This window comes from Salvelinus fontinalis, chromosome 14 (assembly GCF_029448725.1).
Source record: "Salvelinus fontinalis isolate EN_2023a chromosome 14, ASM2944872v1, whole genome shotgun sequence".
Classification (NCBI taxonomy): Eukaryota; Metazoa; Chordata; class Actinopteri; order Salmoniformes; family Salmonidae; genus Salvelinus; species Salvelinus fontinalis.
In genome coordinates, this window is record NC_074678.1 from 32,237,434 (window position 1) to 32,259,896 (window position 22,463).

At 42.1% G+C, this 22,463-nt stretch overlaps 1 protein-coding gene across 1 annotated transcript; it reads left to right on the top strand.

The window, feature by feature from the left end:
• The first annotated feature begins 3,990 nt into the window (after positions 1–3,990).
• On the top strand, positions 3,991–21,008 carry LOC129810650 (hepatocyte nuclear factor 6-like). The gene is made up of 2 exons (XM_055861380.1): positions 3,991–5,345; positions 20,638–21,008. The coding sequence occupies exons 1-2, from the start codon at positions 4,304–4,306 to the stop codon at positions 20,928–20,930; spliced, it is 1,335 nt and encodes a 444-aa protein (XP_055717355.1). The 5' UTR covers positions 3,991–4,303; the 3' UTR covers positions 20,931–21,008.
• The last annotated feature ends 1,455 nt before the right edge of the window (positions 21,009–22,463 follow it).

The following is a 22,463-nucleotide window of genomic DNA, read 5'->3' on the forward strand; positions in this document are numbered from 1 at the left end:
TCTCCTGTCGCAGGTGGAACAGCCAATCACCCGCCGCCCGACCCTCTGTTGGGTGATCGAACACAGCTCGGAATCGCCGGGTGAACTCGGGGTAGTGATCCCTCGCCGAGTCTGGGCCATTCCACACTGCGTTAGCCCACTCCAGGGCTCGTCCCATCAGACAGGAGACGAGGACGCTCACGCTCTCCTCCCCTGAGGGAGTAGGACGGACGGTCGCCAGGTATAGTTCTAGTTGGAGGAGGAACCCCTGACACCCAGCCGCCGTCCCATCATACTCCCTAGGGAGCGCCAGACGCAGAGCTCCGCAGCCGGATGCTGAAGAGGTAGGAGGTGCTGGTGGAGGGGGTGCTGGAGATGAGGTGGGAAGGCCACTCCTCTCCCATCGGTCCATCCTCTCCATCATCAGATCCATTGCCAATCCTATTCGGTGGAGAATGCTGGTGTGATGGAGGACCCTTTCCTCCATCGACGGGAGAGGAGGTGCGGCTGCTCCTGCTGATTCCATTTTGGTGGTGCGGGATTCTGTCACGGAATACTAGGTGTGTGAGGGAAGAATCAGGTGCAGAGAGCAGAGAGTTCCATAGGGAGAAGTGCACTTTAATATGGCACCAAAAGCAATGCCCAAAACACAGGGCGCGAAGAATTTGGACCAACCCAAAACACAGGGTCCCCGGTCTGGAGCACGAACACACCCAACAACACAAACACATAACACAAGAATAATCCCGCACAAAACAAGGGCGGGTAAACTAGCTTTAAATAAGGAAGCCCATCAGGCAAACACAAATAGACACAGGTGCAACTAATAAGACAAAACAAACAGAAAACGGAAAAAGGGAACGGTGGCGGCTAGTAGGCCGGTGACGACTACCGCCGAGCACCGCCCGAAGAGGCAGGGGAGCCAACTTCGGCGGAAGTCGTGACATATATACACAAATCTACAGTTACACATGCAAAAGAGAACTATTAATAATGTATTTTGAAACCGATGCTCTTTGAAAATTGACATAGAGCTAGGCATGTACTGTACAAACCAGGCTAAAAAAATCAAGACAAATAGGCCACAATAATTATTTACGTATTGAGGTAACCACCTGACAGGCTAAATCCCATTTTAAAGTGGAGCTACGAGTAAAATATCCTCAAAATTTGGACCGCCTACCCAAAAAGCCTTTTCTACAATCACATATCGGATGTTTCTCGTGATCCGAAGAAGCACCTTTGGCGTCTTTATATTTTACTACTGCACTATTGATGAATCGCACCCTGATTTATAGATCCATTGACACGAATGAATTGATTGACTTCAGCAGGCAGCAAGGTTTAAACATCTAAACTGGAACAACCATTTCAGTAACGGGTGCAAAAAGTCCAAATAACAGATTGGAATAGTTTTGAAAAATGTATGCTATTTATACTGTATTTGATTAGCGTAACATTTATTTATCAATCAACGTACATGCAAAAACAGATATTGAAACAAACAACTCTGCTTATTAACACCAGTGTTGGTTTTTCACCACTGAGTGTTAATTTAACTTTTTACAGTGTTAATTTAACTCCTGAATCAACACTAGAAATGTTACATGGAAAAATCAACACTTGTTAACACTGTGCTATAAAATAGACACATCTGCAGGCTTCCATACATTTCAATAACCTTTTAGAATTCTGAAGAACCATAGATGCCATGTGAAGAACCCCACACTTACCTCAAAGGTTTTTTATCAGGCAAGAGTTCTCGAAGGAACCTTAAGAGCTGAGGAAGAACCATTTAAGAACCTTTGTTTTTTTCAGTGTATAGTGTCCAACTTTTGCCACAATCACTGCATACACAGTGCATACAGCATATAGGCCTATTGCCTATACCTTTCAAGGGAATGTATGTTTTTTGTATGTTTTTATTTGCAAACATTTCTAAAAAACAGTTTTTGCTTTGTCATTATATGGTATTGTGTGTAGATTGATGAGGGAAAGAAGCGTTTTAAACAATTTTAGAATAAGGCTGTAACATCACAAAATATGGAAAAAGTGAAGGGGTCTGAATACTTTCCCGAATGCACTGTAAGTATTCACACCCCTGAGTCAATACATATTACAATCACATTTGGCAGCGATTACAGCTGTGAGTCTTTCTGGGTAAGTCTCTAAGAGTTTTGCACACCTGGATTGTACAATATTTGTCAATTATTATTTTCAAAATTCTTCAATCTCTGTTAAATTGGTTGTTGCTAGACAATGATTACAAGCATATCCATAGCATGACGCAGCCACCACTATGCTTGACAATATGGAGAGTGGTACTCAGTAATGTGTTGTATTGGATTTATGCCAAACATAACACTTTCTATTCAGGACAAAAGTTAATTGCTTTGACACATTTTTTCCAGTATTACTTAGTGCCTTGTTGCAAACAGTATGCATGTTTTGGAATATTTTTATTCTGTACATTGTTCCTTCTTTTCACTCTGTCAATTAGGTTTGTATTGTGGAGTAACTACAATGTTGTTGATCCACCCCCAGTTTTCTCCTATCACAGCCTTTAAACTCTGTAACTGTTTTAAAGTTACCATTAGCCTCATGGTGAAATCCCTGAGCGCTTTCCTTCCTCTCTGGCAACTGAGATAGGATGGACGCCTGTATCTTTGTGGTGCCTGGGTGTATTGATACACCATCCAAAGTGTAATTAATAACTTCACCATGTTCAAAGGGATATTCAATGTCTGCTTTTTAATTTGGACCCATCTATCAATAGGTGTCCTTCTTTGCGAGGCATTGGAAAACCTCCCTGGTTTTTGTGGTTGAATCTGTGTTTGAAATTCACATCTCCACTGAGGGACCTTACATATTATTGTATGTGGGGTAGAGAGATGAAGTAGTCATTCAAAAACCATGTTCTACACTATTATTGCACACAGAGTGAGTCCATGCAACTTATTATTTGACTTGTTAAGCACGTTTTTACTCCTGAACTTATTTAGGTTTGTCATAACAAAGGGATTGAATTCTTATTGACTCAAGACATTTCAGCTTTTCATTTTTCATTAATTTGTAAAAATGTCTAAAAATATATAAAACATCTCTATTTCATCTATTTTAAATTCCAGCTGTAACTCAACAAAATGTGGAAAAAGTCAAGGGGTGAATACTTTGTGGAGGCACTGTATGTCTTTCACACAACAAAATGCATAGCATTTTTCCAATGACTTCTCCCTAAATTTCTAACAAACAAACAACATATATCATGTGTGTGAAATAAACAATGTGTGCGTCCTCTCCTGACTGAAAACTCCAAGGTGTATAGGCTACCTTGCAATTTTATGAAGTGCAAGATTGTTTAGAAGAACAGAGCTTTTTATTCATGGCAGTAGCAGGATGTTAAGCATGTCAATTAATATTTAACCATTGAGAAATCACATGTCCTGGTGCCAAGTTAGGCAGCTTTATCAGGCTAAACCAAAGTCTCTTATCCAGGACTCCCAAATAGCTCAAGGTAAATGTTGCTTGGCGAGGGCTTGCAGTTTTGCTCAAGATACATGTCTGTCTCTTATCTCTTTAAATGTCTAATGTAATCTTGTTGAGGAATTCCAGGTTTAGTTTACAACATGAGCAAACCTCTGTCTGACAAAGGGCTAATGATGTCAGACAGCCCCAGACTGAATCAGTGGCGGACTGGGACCAGAAATCGGACCTGGGAGTTCTAACGCAACTGTCCATTTTTCTGTTGTGGCCACACTAGCCATTTTCTTCACCCGAGACACCCACACCGGACAATTTTTTCCTTGAGGCCCCCATTATTAGCCAGATAAAGATTATTTTGCCCATAAAACCCAAGTCAGATAGGGCCACTGGGCTAAAAATGGAACAGCCCATCTGGCATTTGCCCGAAATGCCAGATGGTCAGTCCACCTCTGGACTGAATGCTAACACTGTAACACAGTGCGTGCACACATGCACAGTCACGTTTTAACATTTGCGCGGGCACGTCAACATACACGCTGGAAGCACAGCCTTTGCTTTCGATAGTAGTGGTGCGCTACAGCGAATGGAATAGGTTACAAACAAGCAGGCACCATACCAGAAGTGTGATCAGTGGTTTGTGGCACAGCTCTGTCGCGGGCAACTGATCGCTTGAAATCATGCTGGATTGACTGAAGAGGCTACTACAATCAATGGCTTGGCTTTGAAATCGTTAACATTTTATTGGAAAGGAGTGTGTGAGACAGAGGGAGAGCGAGGGAACAAAAGAGTGCGCACGAGTGAGAGAGGGGAGAGAGAGGTGTAAATAAAGATTATTTCAACAATGGAACTTACAATGGAAAACATTGGAAATCTGCACGGCGTATCTCATTCTCATCAAACGGGTGACTTAATGAACTCTCCGCACCACGCACGGCAGTCCTTGGCGTCGCATCGGAACTTGGTGTCGCACGGACGGTCAGCCATGGTGTCCAGTATGGCCTCAATATTAGAGGGAGCTGGAGAATATCGCACAGACCATGCATTGTCCGGTCCCTTGCACCCCGCCATGACTATGTCCTGCGACTCCGGGATGACCATGAGCAGCACTTACACTACGCTAACACCGCTGCAGCACCTGCCTCCCATAGCCACCGTCTCGGATAAATTTCACCATCATCCTCACCCGCACGCTCACCACCATCCGGCCCATCAGCGTCTCACCGCCGGTAACGTCAGCGGCAGCTTCACGCTCATGCGGGACGACAGGAGCCTTGCCTCAATGAGCAACCTCTACGGCCACTACCCTAAAGACATGTCCGGCATGGGCCAGCCACTGTCCCCTCTCTCCAACGGCCTCGGGTCTTTGCACAACTCGCAGCAGACTCTTGGCCCCTATGGTCCGGGAGCCCACCTCTCCAACGACAAGATGCTCTCGTCGGGAGGCTTCGAGTCTCACGCAGCGATGCTGTCCCGGAGCGAAGAACACCTGGCCCGGGGATTTGGGGGCCACGGGGCCGGGATCATGTCATCCCTGAACGGTATGCACCATCACAGCCATCCGCACTCTCAGGCTAACGGATCCATGCTCTCTGACCGGGAGAGGCAGACGGCGGGGGGCGGGCAGGGAGGTGGGTCCGGGCAGGTGGAAGAAATAAACACCAAGGAGGTGGCACAGCGAATAACAGCGGAACTCAAGCGCTACAGCATTCCCCAGGCCATCTTCGCCCAGCGGATCTTGTGTCGGTCCCAAGGAACCCTGTCTGACCTGCTGAGGAACCCTAAGCCCTGGAGTAAACTCAAGTCTGGCCGGGAAACCTTCCGGAGGATGTGGAAGTGGCTGCAAGAACCCGAGTTCCAGAGAATGTCGGCACTCAGACTAGCAGGTGAGTAAAGAGACGTCCAAATGTGAAGGGATCTTAGAAGTCAATGTGGCGAGACTATCAATCGCTACTCAAACAGATATCACTGTAACAAGTGAGCATGGATTCTTTGAGGAGTTAACCATGGCTATTATTCTTTAAACTTTGTTAAACAAAGCATGTTGAATTGGTTGTTTGAAAAGATATATAAATCCAGATTGGATTGACTGCTTCATGCTCATATAATAAAGTATGAAAGAGTAAACAGTAGCTATGCTGTGGTAGTCTACTCTGCAGGTGATTTTCTAATTCGCGATTAAACTTGAAGAAAACAAATAGAATGAACTTGTTTGAAGTTTTTGAATACTCACTAGTATGCTTCCAACGTTATACTTGTATCAATTTTAAGCACGCGCGTAATGGGAAACACACACACACACACGACAAGGTGTTTAGACCACAGACAATAGGAAATCAAACAGGGAAAGTCCTGCATCAAATTGATTGTGCTTCTCTGTAACTGTATCATTGGGCCACAATAACGCATGTTGGCCTACACTGGTGGGATTATTGACCAGAAGTTCAACATGCACACATTCACTCTTCTTCTGGTGTTGAGTCGTTCCATTAGCCTCATGTTAAATATCGTTTTGTCAGCGTATTATGTATCAAATGGACCTGGAATTCTCGTGGGCTTTCCCTTCCCCTGTCTACTCCGCGAGGCGCAAACAAGGCGCGTCTGAGATGCTAGGGCCTAGCAGCGAGTCGGGAGCGTGACCTCTTGCGAATCGATACTTCGGGTCCCCGCGTCCCTTTTCAAAGTAGAACACTGATAAATGATCGATTTGCTCAACAAACAGATGCGGCTGTCTTTGATTTTCAACATTCTGCGGCTTACACTTTATTTATAAAGTCTTCAAGTCCTTTATGGGTGAACTAGAGACTTCATAGTGATATATTGTGATTATGAATAAGTAAAAGTAAAAGAAGAACTGAAAATAAGAACTGAATGGAGGTGAAATAAAAATAGGCCTAATGTCAGAATGAACCGTGAACGATGACTTTCCTTAAATCTACAACATACCAAGTCTAAAACATCAGCAATAACACTACAGCCGAAGTTGTACATTGTGTTGTAGCATGTACTGGCTCTAAAAATACATAAGCCTAGTATAGCAGCCTAAAATGTTGTTGTTTTTACATAGGTCTGTGCAACTCTAATGCACAAAACTAAAAAGTATTAAGGCCTACACTAACCTACTTAAGGATGGCAAAGCAAAAAAGCTAAAGGCGTTTACTTCAATAATGTTATTGGTATTAGTTGAACCCCAAACATAATCAATACTTGGTCTCAAGTTTGGAAATGCACCAGAAATGTACAATTTAATTGGCAATCGTTGCTATAATCACTCCACTTTGAGACTGAGAAATATATTTCGAGAGATGGGATGTTTATATAGCTACGATTGAACTATTTATCCATTATTTCCAAATTTACCTCTGAATTCACAAGTTATAACCATTTATTCATTCATCAGTTAATTTATTAATTTTGCCAGTGAGAGGTAAGAGTTTGGAACAATGACCACCGGGCTATCCCAAGCCCCTGCGGTGAAAGTTCCAAGAAGGCAAAAAAAAGCAACCGAAAATTGTGTTCTTGTACAAGCTATAAAGCTTAGGAGCTAATTAACGAGTAGGAAGTGAGGGCCACTTTCATTGATGTTTCTGCAAATGACTCGGTTTGGACATGCACGCGCTTCAAAACGCCAATCAGTACTTCTCTGTCTTATTTCAGTGGACAGTTCAATTAAGCAGATATAGTGGCATATTTTAGTTCCAGTCAATGCCCTATTGAAAAGCACTTAATGGCATGTAAATTGTTCCGCATTTAGTGGGGTTCTGGTAAATAAAGATTTAAACACTCTACAATTGTCTCTTTAAGTGCCCTTGCTGTTAAACCTAATTGAGCAGTGGGGTTTTAAAGCCCCCCCCCCCCCCACCCACCCACCCCACACACACACTATGATACAAACCTCTCAATGAATGGACTGGATGCACTGTACTAGAGCTATGGCACATAACTTCCCATACATGTGTATTTCTGCATGCATGTAGTCCTACAGTATGCCTGTGTATGTGTAGCATGCATGTAGTCCTACAGTATACCCGTGTATGTGTAGCATGCATGTAGTCCTACAGTATGACTGTGTATGTGTAGCATGCATGTAGTCCTACAGTATACCCGTGTATGTGTAGCATGCATGTAGTCCTACAGTATGCCTGTGTATGTGTAGCATGCATGTAGTCCTACAGTATACCCGTGTATGTGTAGCATGCATGCACGTTCGTATGCATTCATTTTAGAATTGATACGCCTATGCTCCATTTGTACCCCGATGGCTATTCTTCATACTTCATTAGTTTACAGGCTATAGGCCTAATAGGTATAGTGCAAGTATCATTATTTATTATCAAGTATCAATCAATATCATTCGTAGTAGTGATATTATCGTGATTGTTATGGTTATGATTATGGCTATGATTGTTTAATAGCTGAGCTCTTTGCGAGCGAGTGGTTATCCTCTGGCCCTGACGTGAGGTCTGTTGTCATGTGAGCTACCTTGTGCTGTCAGTTGCTCGCAGGCAAAATGACAAATGACTGTGGTATGTAAATGGTGGGAGCTACATTTTACTTATTGCATTTCAATTCGCCATTATCCACTGTGCGCATGTGGGTTGGGAGTGGGAGTTAGGATTCTAAAAGGGAGGGTGCGGATTCTCGGTCGGCCACATCAATCAATACATTCAAATTACTATTCCAAATTCATCATAGTCCCACAAATCAATGCCGCTTCCCTGCTTAGCTAATGTGAAAATGCCCGTGTCTGCACACTCACATAACAATCTTCCCCAGAAAATTAAAAACAGAGCACGATGTAGTCAAATGAGGGGGGCTGCGTGCCCTTTATTCGCACACCATAAAACACATGGTTACAAATGTGTGCTGCGTTGTCCGCGAGTGGAGGGCAAGGTGAATCTCATTAAAGTGCAAACCTATAGTATGGCCTACAATTAAGTCCAACCCGTGCCTCGTTACGCATTACGTTGATCATGTATCAAGCTGATTGGCTTTTTAGGACAGCTAATTTACAAAAACAAGCTCACAAAGTGTACATGTTGAAATGTTGAACCAACGAAAACAAGGATGCATTATAGGTAAAAACAACAACTTGGATTGTGTCGAGAAAGACACGGCAAAGTGAGGTCTGAGAGACATTTAAAGATTGCATTTACGATCAAAACAATTCGTATTTGCATCTGCGTTGAATTCCACACTCCATCTCAATGTATTTAGTCGGGTCAATATTGCAGTGATCGATAACGATAGCCAGTGCATCTATCAATTATTCCGCCTCAGCACTCTCTCCCATTGGACTCTCCCAGAGCGGTGGGGGGGTGTCGGGGAGCTAAAGGGGATGGAGAGACTGTAAAAATCCCCCATTGCACACCTTTTTCTCTCTCTGTTGTAATCATGTTACATCTGTAGACTGGATGGCAAACTCACTCTCAAAACACCCGTTGGGGGTTGGGTTATACAATCAGCCTGGATCTGTGTAAACATGTATTCACCAACGCATTGTTCCAGACACACTCGGGAGCCAAGAGGAAGACAATAGAGACAACAAAAATTATTCGATCCTGCCAAACCACCGTCATATAATACGACGCAATGAAACATTTCGCAAGACCATCATTCTCATTTATCCAAAATGTAAAGGGGGAATATCAAAATTGTATCGTTAGTAAAAATTCGATTGGGAAATTGAGGATGAGATTATTCTCTGTTCTGTTCTGTTCTCTACCAAAATACAGGCAGACTATGGATAGGGAGAGAATAGCTCAATCAACTTCATCACAGACTAGGCCTACATTCACATCAAGGGAGGTCAACCTCTGCTGCCCCCATACCTTTTCCTATTTCTGGATGGAGCAATATTTAAGATGGCTATGCTACTCATGAAAAGCTAATATAAGTAAAAGGAGTATTTTATGAATCTATCATCTAGCAGTCATCTTCATGCATGCATCCTTCATATACTCGGAATAATGGCTGCCTGCCTCTAAACATTTGGGACATAATCCCAATGCCATCACTGTACCTAAGCATCGACCAACCCAGCCTGTTCCACACACCACTAGCATTTCTATCCACCTCCAAGTGTATTTGCTACAGAAATGTTCACCCCCACCGACAAAAAAACATTTTCATTTGGGATCACCGCTGTCCATGGTTCTGAAATCTCATGCCTTTATGTACGGTACTGTTGGCCTATGTTTGTGGTAATGAATTTTGGCTTTGCTGTAGCCCTTTCCTGCAGTCAAGTGACCTAGTGAACCAATGGGTGACATTTTATTAATACTTGTCATAATTTCATAATTAATAAACTTTTTACGCCGAAAATCCGGTGTTTCTATGTCAAACAGTTTTGTTTTATTTCAGTCTTCTGTGATGTATATAAAGTGTAATATTGGGATGCAAACTCAACATGTAATACATTTCAACTATATATCTGACATGGTACGGTGTCTTCCTTTTTTAAGCCCATAACCATGTGTGGGGTGTATTGTGTATAGAGCTGTGTAGTAATAAAGGGCTGTACAACAATGTATGGTTGAGGTAGGCTATGGAGATACAGTATGTTAATATCCCAGATGAGTCAAATTCTTTATTTTGACATGTTCATATAGCCTGCGTCTAGCATACTGTATGTCCTTCACCCACCATCAACATGTCAAGATCAATAATATCACACAACGTCACAATCAGATCTGTCTCACCATCCTGTGTGAGCTATGTTAAGACACATAGTTCAGAGTCCATAGAATAAGGTCCATATTCTCAAATCTGGAAAACACTTTTCTGGGAGATTCTTCTCAAGAATGCACCTTTTCCGGTACTTATAAAAGCAAAAGGTTTAACCAAAAGACACTCAGCAACATATTAATCCAAAGCTGTGATGCAAGAATGTTGTTTATGTTCTATCCCGGAAATCCGGTTAGCGGTTTTGATTGAATAGAGCCTTTAGGCGTGATTGATTTAGAATAATCGAAAGCAGGCTTTTTCATGAAGAGACGGGTTGATGCAGGCCTGCGAAATGATCGATGCGAACTTTAATAATTGATAGGCATGGGGAACAGAAGGGGAGAGAATCATGCCGCTGCGGTTTCACAGACGCATTTTGTTAAGCACAGCAATGTGTGCTGTAAATAGGTCTACTGGGATTCACACACGCGCGCACGCATGCACGCACACGCACACACTGAAATCATGTGACTGTTGTGGACAATGGGGGCCATTTTCTCCGGGGCACTAATGAAAAGCTATTCACATTCTTAAAATCCATTCCAAATGTTTGTCAATGCAGCCAGATGACGAATTCTGATTTGTTTTTCTGCGTTTGAGGAGGCGAATTGAGTATAGTGATGGAGAACGTGCACTCACAGACACGGCTCCCCATTTTTCCAGTGTAGCCTATGTGCCTGCATGTGTGTATGTGATCGGGATACTGAGTGCGTCTGCGCCATACATTGTTAAGGCCGATCTGGCGAGCTCTGAATCTGTATCGATTTCCATTCCCGGGTCTCTCCCTTCCATCGCTGGAGCTACGCCATGCAGGCATAGGCCTACTCCCGCTACCCCTTCCCCCCTCCGCTCATGTGCAACACCATTTTCCCCATTAACAGCCCACCCTTCATAACGTACAACGGAATTACTATTAAACGCATGCTTTCATTGGCACTTGCATTTACACGACCAAATCCTAACTAGTATTCCGCTAATCATAGGCTATGTTATGTTGACTTTTCACTAAAATGGTGAAGCGGTATTCTATGGATAAGGGAATAGCCTAAAATGAGATTAGGCCTATGCCCAGACAGACCTACTCTGAAAATTACAATGTCACCATTAGACAAAGTGATCAATAAATGATAAAGTAAATCTCTGAGACAGAAGACTGTTCCGTGCCTTACACAAGAAAATGTGGGCAGTCGCAACTGCCTGCGCCCTACTCACACTGTACAGTACTCTTGCTGCATATTAAGGGACCAATATCGTTCAGATTTTCATCCTGTATGCACATTCTGACACAGGCTACACACAGTACACACACAGCACGCGCTCGCGCACACACACACAGTCAGGCAGAGAGAGAATTCACACCGGGGCATGCAATTATAAATGCAGCACATATAGGTCTATCTAACCCGTTTGCCTCAATAGGCCTACAGTTTAGAATACCGTCTATTCTATTTTAGATGATCAATTCCTCCGCTTTTCCGTCGCCCCCTCGCCAAACCGGATCGATAGGAGAGAATGACCTTTAAATCAAATTGCTAGGAGACTGAACTGTGCGCACGAGGCTAGCATCTAAGGGTTAAATGGCGTTGCGTCACCGATTCCAAACATAAAACAGTAAGAGAAGCCATTTGCTGAATTACTGGATCATTGTTGTAGCCTGAAATCACAGCAACATTTCCCAGCCAGATAATAGAAAAAGTATTCTGTTTGTAGGCCTATCATATGTTTTCTAGGGACACATTGAATAGTCTATCCAAAATCACTTTGCTACTGTAAACTATGACTCCAATTATCAACACGTGAATTGGCATATGGCTGAAACAAAGGCTGTTCGGTTTAATCGATTTCCCAAAATATTTTGGTGAAGTGGAATGAGTAGCTAACGAGACAACATTATAGCCAAGCTAACGAGACAAAATGTATAGCATAAATTGGGTATTTGTAGTGTGAAAAATTTGTGACAACAATCAACCAAGCCAATGCGCGTGCATGTGATGATGGAATCTGAGCTCATGCAAGTCAACTGCATCCACTTCTATGGGTGCGTATACTGTCCAATACAGCACTTCCCGTGCGCCCTGCGTGACCTGGGCCTGGTAGTAAATCGCTGAGCAGTGGTGCTGAAATGCTCTCTCTCTCCTGTTAGCAGTAGACGCTTATCTGACGTCAGACAGGACATTGGTTATTAAAGGTCCGATAATGGCTTGTTTAATGCCCGATCTAAGGCGAATACTGCAACGTTCAAAGAACAAGGGAAAGACAATACCCACGCAATTCTTTGAAGGAGAGAAATTGCACACATCCCCATTTAAGCCTGAACGAATAGGTTAATAGTAGGGCAGCATTAGCCAATAGCCAACAAATTAGGCTGCACTGATAATTGAATGGCAACATGCAATGACAGCAGCCTTATGCATAGACCAATACTGAATTCATAGTGATTTAACAAACACGACCGTGTCTGCATATTACAGGTTCGGTTGTAGACAATAGGCCTACACAAATTCTAAGGCAGTATCACGGATGATAGAAATAATATGTTTTATGAGTATGCTTTTGTAAAATTGTGATTAAAACTGACTTCAGAAAAGGGTCACATTAGGCCCTTATTACCATAAAACGTGCTCGGGCTCTGCATGCCAACAATCATCTGCAGACAGAATTGGCTTAATCGATTATTGTCGAAAGAGGATCATGCTTTTTAAGAGGACAGCAAAGAGATAAATAAGCAGTCGAGGGGCGTAATGTTGTGCATGCATGTATCAAGATTATTTGCACAAGAACACATGGTTGTGTCTACATTTTACAGTGGTGTGAATAGTAAAACAAATCAAAAATACGGGAGATGTTACGCCTCCTTTTCATTTTTTTTTTTTTTTACATCATACACATTTTTTCCAACATAGAAACTTTTCATTTAACTCAGAGTTGAACGGTAGACAGGTAATTCCGAAGAGCATGCAGCTTGACTCATTGAAGACGGAAAACTCAAAGTTAGCACTTATTGTTATTATCCATAATTTCACAATAACAAATATTTGATCATATTACGGACATATTATTGAATAAATAAATCATTAAAGAGCCTGAAAAGGACAAATATTTGAATGTCCAAACGGCCTAACCTGAGAGAGCCGAGCCTGCATGCGCTCAAATACACTGACTGTAACCTGGGTCGATCACCAGCAGATCGCAGAAGAAACCGCAGTCACACACACACAGTACCACAGACGCAACCCGAAACTCCAGTTGGGCAAACCCACACAAATCAACAAAGGAACAAAACGACCGTGAAATCAATTGATGAAATAATCAATGCTATATTACATGCGAAATAAACAAACGGAGTGTAGTCCAATATAAAAATTTGAATTGATGTTTGAATATATATTCAGTGAGGCTATCGTTTTGATTATTCAGGCCTATACTGAGCCGGAATCTTTAGACCCCTTTTCTACTATTGGCTACAAATGAAAAATGTTGCTGCTTATAGAAGCTATATATATACATAATTACATAAAATGCATATATCACATTCAATAATCCAATATCAAAATGAACACACCTAATATATGTGTGCGTGTGCTTGTAGGTAAATAATTCCCATGCATGGCATTAATTGCGGTTTATTACTATTCGTTCAGGATTTTCACACGGCACAATAATTACACCACGGTGTATATCTCAATCATATAATGCAGGCAAGCTCCTTTAGCTTATTTGTTTTGGGTCCAATGCAGATAATTATGTTACCTAAACTAGCCACACGAGTGTTGCCATTGTTGATACTTTCACGCCATCGTTTGCAGTGTTTTAGTTGTTAATGATACAGGTCTTGTCTCCAATTGCATTAACGCAACTCACACCCACATATTATGTGACTTCAAGCCCAACTTTTTTACCATGCTCCACTTTTGATCGATAGACTATAGTTATATAATTGATAAAATATTGGATTAATTTTCATTCAATTTACTCTGACTTGTTAATTCTAATAATAATAATCATCATTATTACAATTATTATTATTAGTAGTAGTAGTAGTATTTATTGATACTACAATTCTGCTTTTATTGCATAGGCTACTATTTAGTCATATTTGCAGCCATTTGAGCTGCCTCGTTGGTTGAATAACATTTTCCATACAAGTTCTCATCTGCACTGTTTTTTCAGCTGACTGCAGAATTAAATCCATCAAAATTGACCTTTGAGATGATTAGCAGGCTGCTTCAGTGATAAAAATGTTCAGACCTTCCCATAAATCACTAAAAATAAGAAAAATACTCGAAGAGTGACGAAAAGTAAATCAACTTAAGGTTTAACTTAATAAACAGAGGTAGGACTGGTACCCTAGGCCTAAGCAATATGTTTTATGGCGTTACAGAGCAAATTAAAGTTCTGAACATGCCAGGAACAGTAGGCCTATATGAGTACGGAGGAACAAACACCACTGTGACGTTTGAACAAGCATTTCGCTACACTCGCATTAACATCTGCTAACCATGTGTATGTAACAAACACAATTTGATTTGAACAAGATTCCCTTACAATGTTGATAGGCGGGTACGCAGTGTTAATGTTGGCCACACAACTCACTCAAAACCGATATGCATGGTTTCCTGTGGTAACCATGCATAAATCATCCATACTGCCAATGAAATAACCCTGAGTGTTTTGTCTTCATTTTATTTGAAAACGTAAAACAACATTCCTCAACATAGTCTCTGGGCCAGGGTATTGGAGTTTTTCATTGTCTATTGGAGTTTTTCATTGTCTATTTGATGTTGTGGCCTGTAGGCATATATATATATATCACTTGATGGTGTATTTTTGTTAACCAACCCATCTATACAGATTTGTTGCTATAAAACAACTTAAGAATAGGATAGGCTATGCAAAAAAAATGCATAAGTACGATCACACAAGAACAGACTGCCCACCTTCACAATATCAACATAATATAACTGCAATTAAATAATCGAAAACGATGAGGTGATGCTGTAATAATCCCTATTGCAATAAACAAAATAACAGCCCATATTAATGATTTGAAAAGCATATTGCATGTCCACCTCTTACATTGACCCAATGACTTGTTACAAGCCAGTTATTCGTAGTAAGTAATTAGGAACAACAGGTTGAGTCCATGGTTGACATAGTGACTGTTTCTCGCCCGCAGTAGCCCGGCCTCTGCGGGAGAGAGTCGCACCGCACCCAATTTCAGATCAGCCCCATTCAAGCCATCGATCCCAGGCAGACCGGTTGGCTGAACGGTGCGGTTAGTTATCGATTCCCCCACCATACCCCACCCCCTCTGCTCTCCCACTTCAAATCCGACAGAGCACACACCTCTAGCCTGGCTGCTGAGACAGCTTTCACACGCTCACATATTTATTTATTTCAGAAATGTGTTTATTTATTTATATAGGCCTACCTGTTTGTTTATTTTTTAAAAAGTCATCTGTAAGCATGAAGTGTCTTTTACTAAAATTGAGGATTTGTAACTCAGGTATAACCTAAAAATAATAACAATGAGATCAAACGTGTTATGATTATATACATCAAATAAGTTCACAATTAATTTACAACGAATCCCATAATATCAAATGATTTATAAACTGACAATGTCGTCCAAATTTGAGATACATCTGTTGTTATTTAGGATTTAGATAAGAAACTCACAGACACGACAGACCTCTTGATGTAAACATTATATTATTATTATTATTATGTAGTCTTAAGTATAGATCAAGCTAATCTCACCGAAGTTAGTCAATGTACTAACATGATCCCACTCTTGCAAACATGTTGCACTAGTACTTGTATTGCTGTTTCACATGAACTGTATTTCTCCAACAAGAAGAATCAGTCGGTTATTGCCTTTCTTAATTCAGGGAAACACCAACATGACAGAGTGCATAATATAAAGTAATGAGGTGTCACTCAATTCTAAATGTTTAATCATAAAACAAAAGTAGAGTTTACATCACTATTGCAATCTATAGATGGGCACTCCTACTTTTCCCCTGCAGTCTGACTGCTGTGTTACTGAGAAATGCCACCATATTTCATTGTGCAACTTTCACTGACAATTATGATACGCTTTATCAATCAATTTAAGCATGACGTCTACAACATTTGCCAAGTCACTAATTCAGTCATATTTGACTTCAGTTAAACATTACCGGTAATAATCTGAACGTTTCCATCGATAATCTGAACACTTGAGCACTGTTATCACAAGTAATGAGGTGCGTACATATTGTATTATTTTGATATTGTATCACATCAGGTTCTGGGCCTGCGTACTTCATAATATGTATCTTAAGGTGATTAAGGAAGTGCTCACTTGGCTTCTATTTAAGAGCAAATATTAAAACAAACAAAAAAACATTTGATTGGTGAATGTTGCACACAAAGAAATCTCTTTGTCTGATGATCTCATATATAATGGTAGCCTAATGACTGGTAAAATATGAACTATCAATAACATAATATTTTTTTATTTTTTTTAAAAAGGTCAAATGAAAACGTAGGCTACCACTGAATTTATCCTGAACTGCAGTTAGAACCATTCATCTTCCATCAAGTGATTTGAGCCGGGTGACTTTCAAAGTGTTATTAAAGTTGTGGGGGAATGCCTTGCAGCAGAGCAGTGTGCAAGGTAAACAAACACATTGTATCAAGTTATCAGTATATTAGCATCAACTCTGCCTCATTACATTAAGGAGTATTGAGTTGGAAGTACTTTGCATTGGGAAACCTTGGCACTGCCCTGCGGTCTGAATGGAATAAATACTGTACAAACTAGCCTTTAAAGTGCAGCCCAGTCGATACACATACTATCAATCTTTGTGCAACACAACATAAGTGAAAAACAAAAACCATTCCTTTATAATAGTGCACGTCCCATCTTACAGCACTATTCAAGGTCTGGAGAAAAGGTGCATCCGATTCTGTGGCATCTAGAATCCTGCAGGGGCAAATAATAGAGTTTTAGATAACACATTGATACATGCCAACTGGCAGTGCATATAAGGCAGAGATAAGTGCCTCGGGTTCTTTTCTGTAAGGGCAATGGAAGCAGGACTTGAAGGTGGCTTTATAGTGTGTATGATGTTGAACCGCAGCCAGTAAAAATGTTTATTGGTAGATTAATTACATCAGTAGTCTAGTGCTAGAGTAGATCATACACCCTATACACTTTAACCAGAAGTCCTAAACGGACATCTGTTTTACATTTAGGACTGTTGACATTAAATATTTAGCCATCGCTATTAGACATTATTAGCCATATTGTAGGACTAGATGACCATAGCGCTACCGGGCTGGATATTCTTTCTGCATGGACAATAACCAAAACTCATTACAAAATGTCGTTCATTCCATAGATCCAATGTGATTTCAATGTCTAAAGATTAGGCTACTTCTATCTTTTGACTCGAACTTTATTTTACACATAGTAGGTTTCTGTTTTTCTCATACAAATAGAAAGGCAGCACAAAATGAGCAACATGGCCTTTGGATGGCCTTTGGATGACCCAGGAACTGTAAAGCGAAGTCCTTGGAATAACATGCTTCATAGGCAAGTGCAATTACATAGCGGTTTATGAGAACCATTGTTTCTACAAAATTTTAGCAAATAAAACCTACAATTAACCAACTCGAGAGACGCTTGCTCCATGGCGCGTCACGACTAGGGTCTGTAGATTATTTAGCATCCGTTTCCTTTCCCTGCATATTTTGTGTCCCTGCCCCACCTCTTCCCATTCTCCTTCCGATGCATATTTAATTGGACGAACTGATTTTCACACATTAATTATTCACAAATCTACCAACCGATATTGAACACCCAGGGCCTTTCCCGTAACCTCTGTAATGCTAGCAGTAATAACTTCCAGAGAAAGAGGAAAGTTAGTCTATTTTTTTTGTTTTTACTCAACTTTCAACTTTATATTGACTCACATTTAGACTTTACATTGTGGTTCAATACAAATGAGTTCAAGTCAGGATCCTCCCGTCTATTGTGAGATTGTTTTGAGTGACCATGACAAAAGCCGACACCCATAGGCTATATTATGCTAAACCCTATACCAACCCAAATGTATCGATTGGTAATTATGATGATTAATTGAGTAGGCTAGGCCTATACTCTGATGGCTATTCTGATTACCATCGCTAAAATGTGTTAAATGGCATCTTACAGAAATGTGAGAACTTAGGCTCGTATTCTGCACAATATGTCAATACTAATAAGAGGAGTAGGTACATATAGCTTCAATCTTATATGAACACATTTCAGAGCACATTTTGCTTCTGCCAAAGCATGAGGAATGAGTTGCTTTTATAGCAACTTCCCCCTAACCTTATACGCATGCCAAACGTAGGCTATGGGCGATTATTCAATACAATTCTCAAGTTTAGGACGGAAAAATATTGAATAAACAAAACATATATAATTGTATATATTTAGTTTATATATTTATTAATTTTACTACGATGATTCCACTGCAGCAAAAGCTAAGTAACGAACGGGTAGAATAATTGCCAGGGTGTGAGGCCGGAAAGAGTAGACCAACTTGAAAGCCAGAAATAAAAGCCAAATATATTTCTATTATGAGTCCAATGTGGGTAGTTCTTTGTGCATGAGTTTATGTCTGTCTCTGTGCCTACTGTAGCTCTAAAAGCTGCAGTGATCGATTTTCTTCTTCTCTACGGCGCGCTTGGTTCAGTAATCAGGGCCCCCTTCCTCATCGATCGATCGCTATTGATTACTAAATCCAGCGCCTGTAGCAAGGCAGCCCAGTATGGGGCCCCATACGGCCAGGGCACAGCGCTAGTGACACCTTCTGACTGACTAAGAGACGATAAAACAACGGGGCCAAAAGTCTCCCACAGAGCTCTGTGTACAACTCGAACATAATGAGATGAAGGGGCTGGATGGAGAGAGGGATAAGAGTGGATAGCTGTGTTAATAATTATACACTACACACATCAATAGCCTGTTGAATCTAATGTCATCTGTTGCTCAAGCTAACTACAAGGATGATACATCCAGACTATATGAAACTATCATCATCACCACCATACATCACCACCACAACCAAATCAGCAGCACTAACTGATGATCTATACATTTATGTCAATAGGATAGGCTAAACACTGTACAAGTGTGTCTATAGTGCAGACCCAGTGTGTAGTGTATGTGGGTACAGTAGGAGAGGCCTGTAGTGTTGATGTGAAATATGAATATGATGGATGTGCTGGTGTGGAGGTTAGACGGCTGTAGTAAACAGATTTGACATGCAATGGCTGATCAATGGGCTCTGGACCACTGTAATTAGACACACAGCGCCAAAGCCTGGCTCCAGCCACTTCAGCACAATCACACACACACAGGCGCACACACATCAGAGAAAGTGAAGAATAAAGGAATAAAGGAATATTGGAGTGAAAAAAAGGTAGAAAAGAGGGTAATTATGGCAACAGCAGGGGAAATAACCCACTGCCTTGAATCCTCAGGGACGAAGCGCACCTCCTCCGCATCTATACCTGTCTCATCATGTTTTCACGGTTCATTTCACCTTTATACATAGTTCATACTTAGTTCACTGTACATTACATATTCTGTACATTTTTATTTAGTGCCTCTAAGTATTACTAGATGTTTTCTCTTCAAATTGCTCCTCATAGAAGTCAGTACACACTCAACACTCCATTTTGTGTTGGAGGCAGTTATAAATACCACCTCAGAGCTCAATGGATAGGGCTCCAGTGGCTCTCTGTTTGATGTAGCAGACGGCAGACCTGCTGGAGGGGATTCTGACCTCAGTCCCTGTAGAGAACCCCCCAATTCCTACAGCAATGTGGGTCAATATATCCCTCTCTACCACTCCCTCTCTCATACACACATGCACACACAGTAAGCTCTCTTTCTCCCTTCTCTCACTCTCTGTCTCTCACTCACGCGGATGTGTGCGTGTGCACACACACGCGCACATACACACACATACACACAGGCACACAAACACACACACACAAACGCTCACTTTTGTGTAACAGTCACTCAGTCTCCCATTGCGACCCAAACTGCATTAATATTGAATCAAACAGCAGTGTCTCCACCAGGCAGCCAGAGCAGCTCACCGCAGGCTAGCTCCCTGTCTGCACTCTGCAGGATGGAAGGAATATTCCCACTGGGCACCAAGTTTAATACATGGCAATATAAGGGAGCTCAATCTATCTTGCTGCTGTTGAAACCTGTTTTTATCTCTGGCTAATGGCTCATTTCCCACACCTTCCCCTAATTCTCCCTCTGCATCTCTCACCATTTTACTCTATCTGAAATACTCATATTCATATAGTATTACAGTACTATAACTATAACACTGCATTTCTGCTATGTTTATCTCTTCCCTTTTGTCTTCCCAACCCCAACTCTACCACCACTTACAGCCTGCAAGCGCAAAGAGCAGGAGCAGCACAAAGACTGCAACATGGCGCCCAAAAAGCAGCGGCTGGTCTTCACAGACCTGCAGCGTCGCACGCTCATCGCCATCTTCAAGGAGAACAAGCGCCCGTCCAAAGAGATGCAGATCACCATCTCCCAGCAGCTGGGCCTGGAGCTCAACACCGTCAGCAACTTCTTCATGAATGCCCGGCGCCGCTGCGTGGACCGCTGGCACGACGAGCACGGCACCAGCCCCGGCCAGCCGGGCACCTCGGCCACCACCTTCTCCAAAGCCTGAGAGGCCCGGGGGGAGCCACGGGGTGGGATGGGGATGGGAAGGTAATACCTCCTGTAGCCCACTCCGTTCCCAATCACCATGTTGATGCCTCATTCGTTCCATGCAACCACCTCTTGGTCAGTTGTAACTTTAACCACAACGATCTGAAAGTCTCACCACTGGACTGTTATGAAGCAAGTGAAACGTAAAGGTAACATGTAGTCAGGTCCACACAAGGACAATCATCTTTTTTTTGATTGAATTGGGTTTCTGTTGATGGTGTCAGTCCATCTACACTACAGGCACCATGATATGTTGCTATGTTTAAACGATCTCAACATCAAGCCTCGGCCAGTCTCCCTATCCAGGTAGCTGCTGCTCAATCCCTCCCAGCTGTCCCCTTTGTGTCTGCTATGAGTCTGCTCAGCCCCATTCTCTACTCACATTTCTCAACAAAGACAAAAGAACGTCAATAAACCTGACAGCACACAGCCCTGTTATCTAACCCAGTCCTGTGCGCAAGACCATCCTAGAGAAAACAACACAACCCCATGAAAAAACAAAAGCTCGACCGGTCTTCTCCTCCCTCTCTCCACTCCTTCTTCGCCAAAGGTATTCCCTGATGGCCAGCCATTTCAGCGAGCCACTCGGATCATACGCCGGCAAACTAATGAATTGAAAAATGAATCGATGCAGACAGGGAGAGGGAGCAGGGCCTTGACCCTTCCTGAAGGTGAAACAGAAGACGCTTGGCAGTAAAGATACTCAGGTCTGCCCGGCTGCCCAGGTCTATATTTTTGCACAGATGTTGGAGGCCTGCAGGGAGACTGTCATTGCTTTGGAGAAGCAGAAGCGTCTGTGTTTGTGACCATCGGGGAGGCGATATGTCTGGACATGCTCTTTGTTCAGGAGGGAGCTGCTTTTCACTGATCAATACAGAAACCAAGCGACAACACGGCCAGGCAGGCGTCCAGCCAACTGTATTACAGCTGCTGCAGAGAAGAATGTAAGAAGAGCACATGGGGAACTCAATGGAGGTGGCGACACAATGGCCTCACCCGGCGGCAGCGTCCAGTCTACTGCACTGAAGGTGCCCTAGTGCCCCCTGCTGGTTATAGGAGAAGCTGCAGACCGCAGTCCTCAGAGGAGAAGCTTCTCAGTTTGTTCCAGGGCTGAGGAGAGAGAGGCCATGGCACAACATTTTCAGGCCCTCGCACCTCTCTGAAGGCAGATCAATAGAGAGCCATTATCCTATTGTTGTTCCTCATCCAACAAGGACTGGTGAAGTAGGAGGAGGGGATGGTTCAACCAGCAGCCTATACACTGGGAAAAAGAAGAGGCAGATTTTAGCAAACACTCCAAATACGTTACCTTGATAACACTCACCAAGCAAATAGATTACCTTGTGTCACAACATACACGTCAGGTTATTGAAAAGATACACTCAGAAACACATACAGTTGATATAGGAATATCTCAGTTTAATTTATTGGACAGAGGGGTAATGATGGATCCAGAAACATTTGAGGTGCTACAGAGATTTAGTATTACATC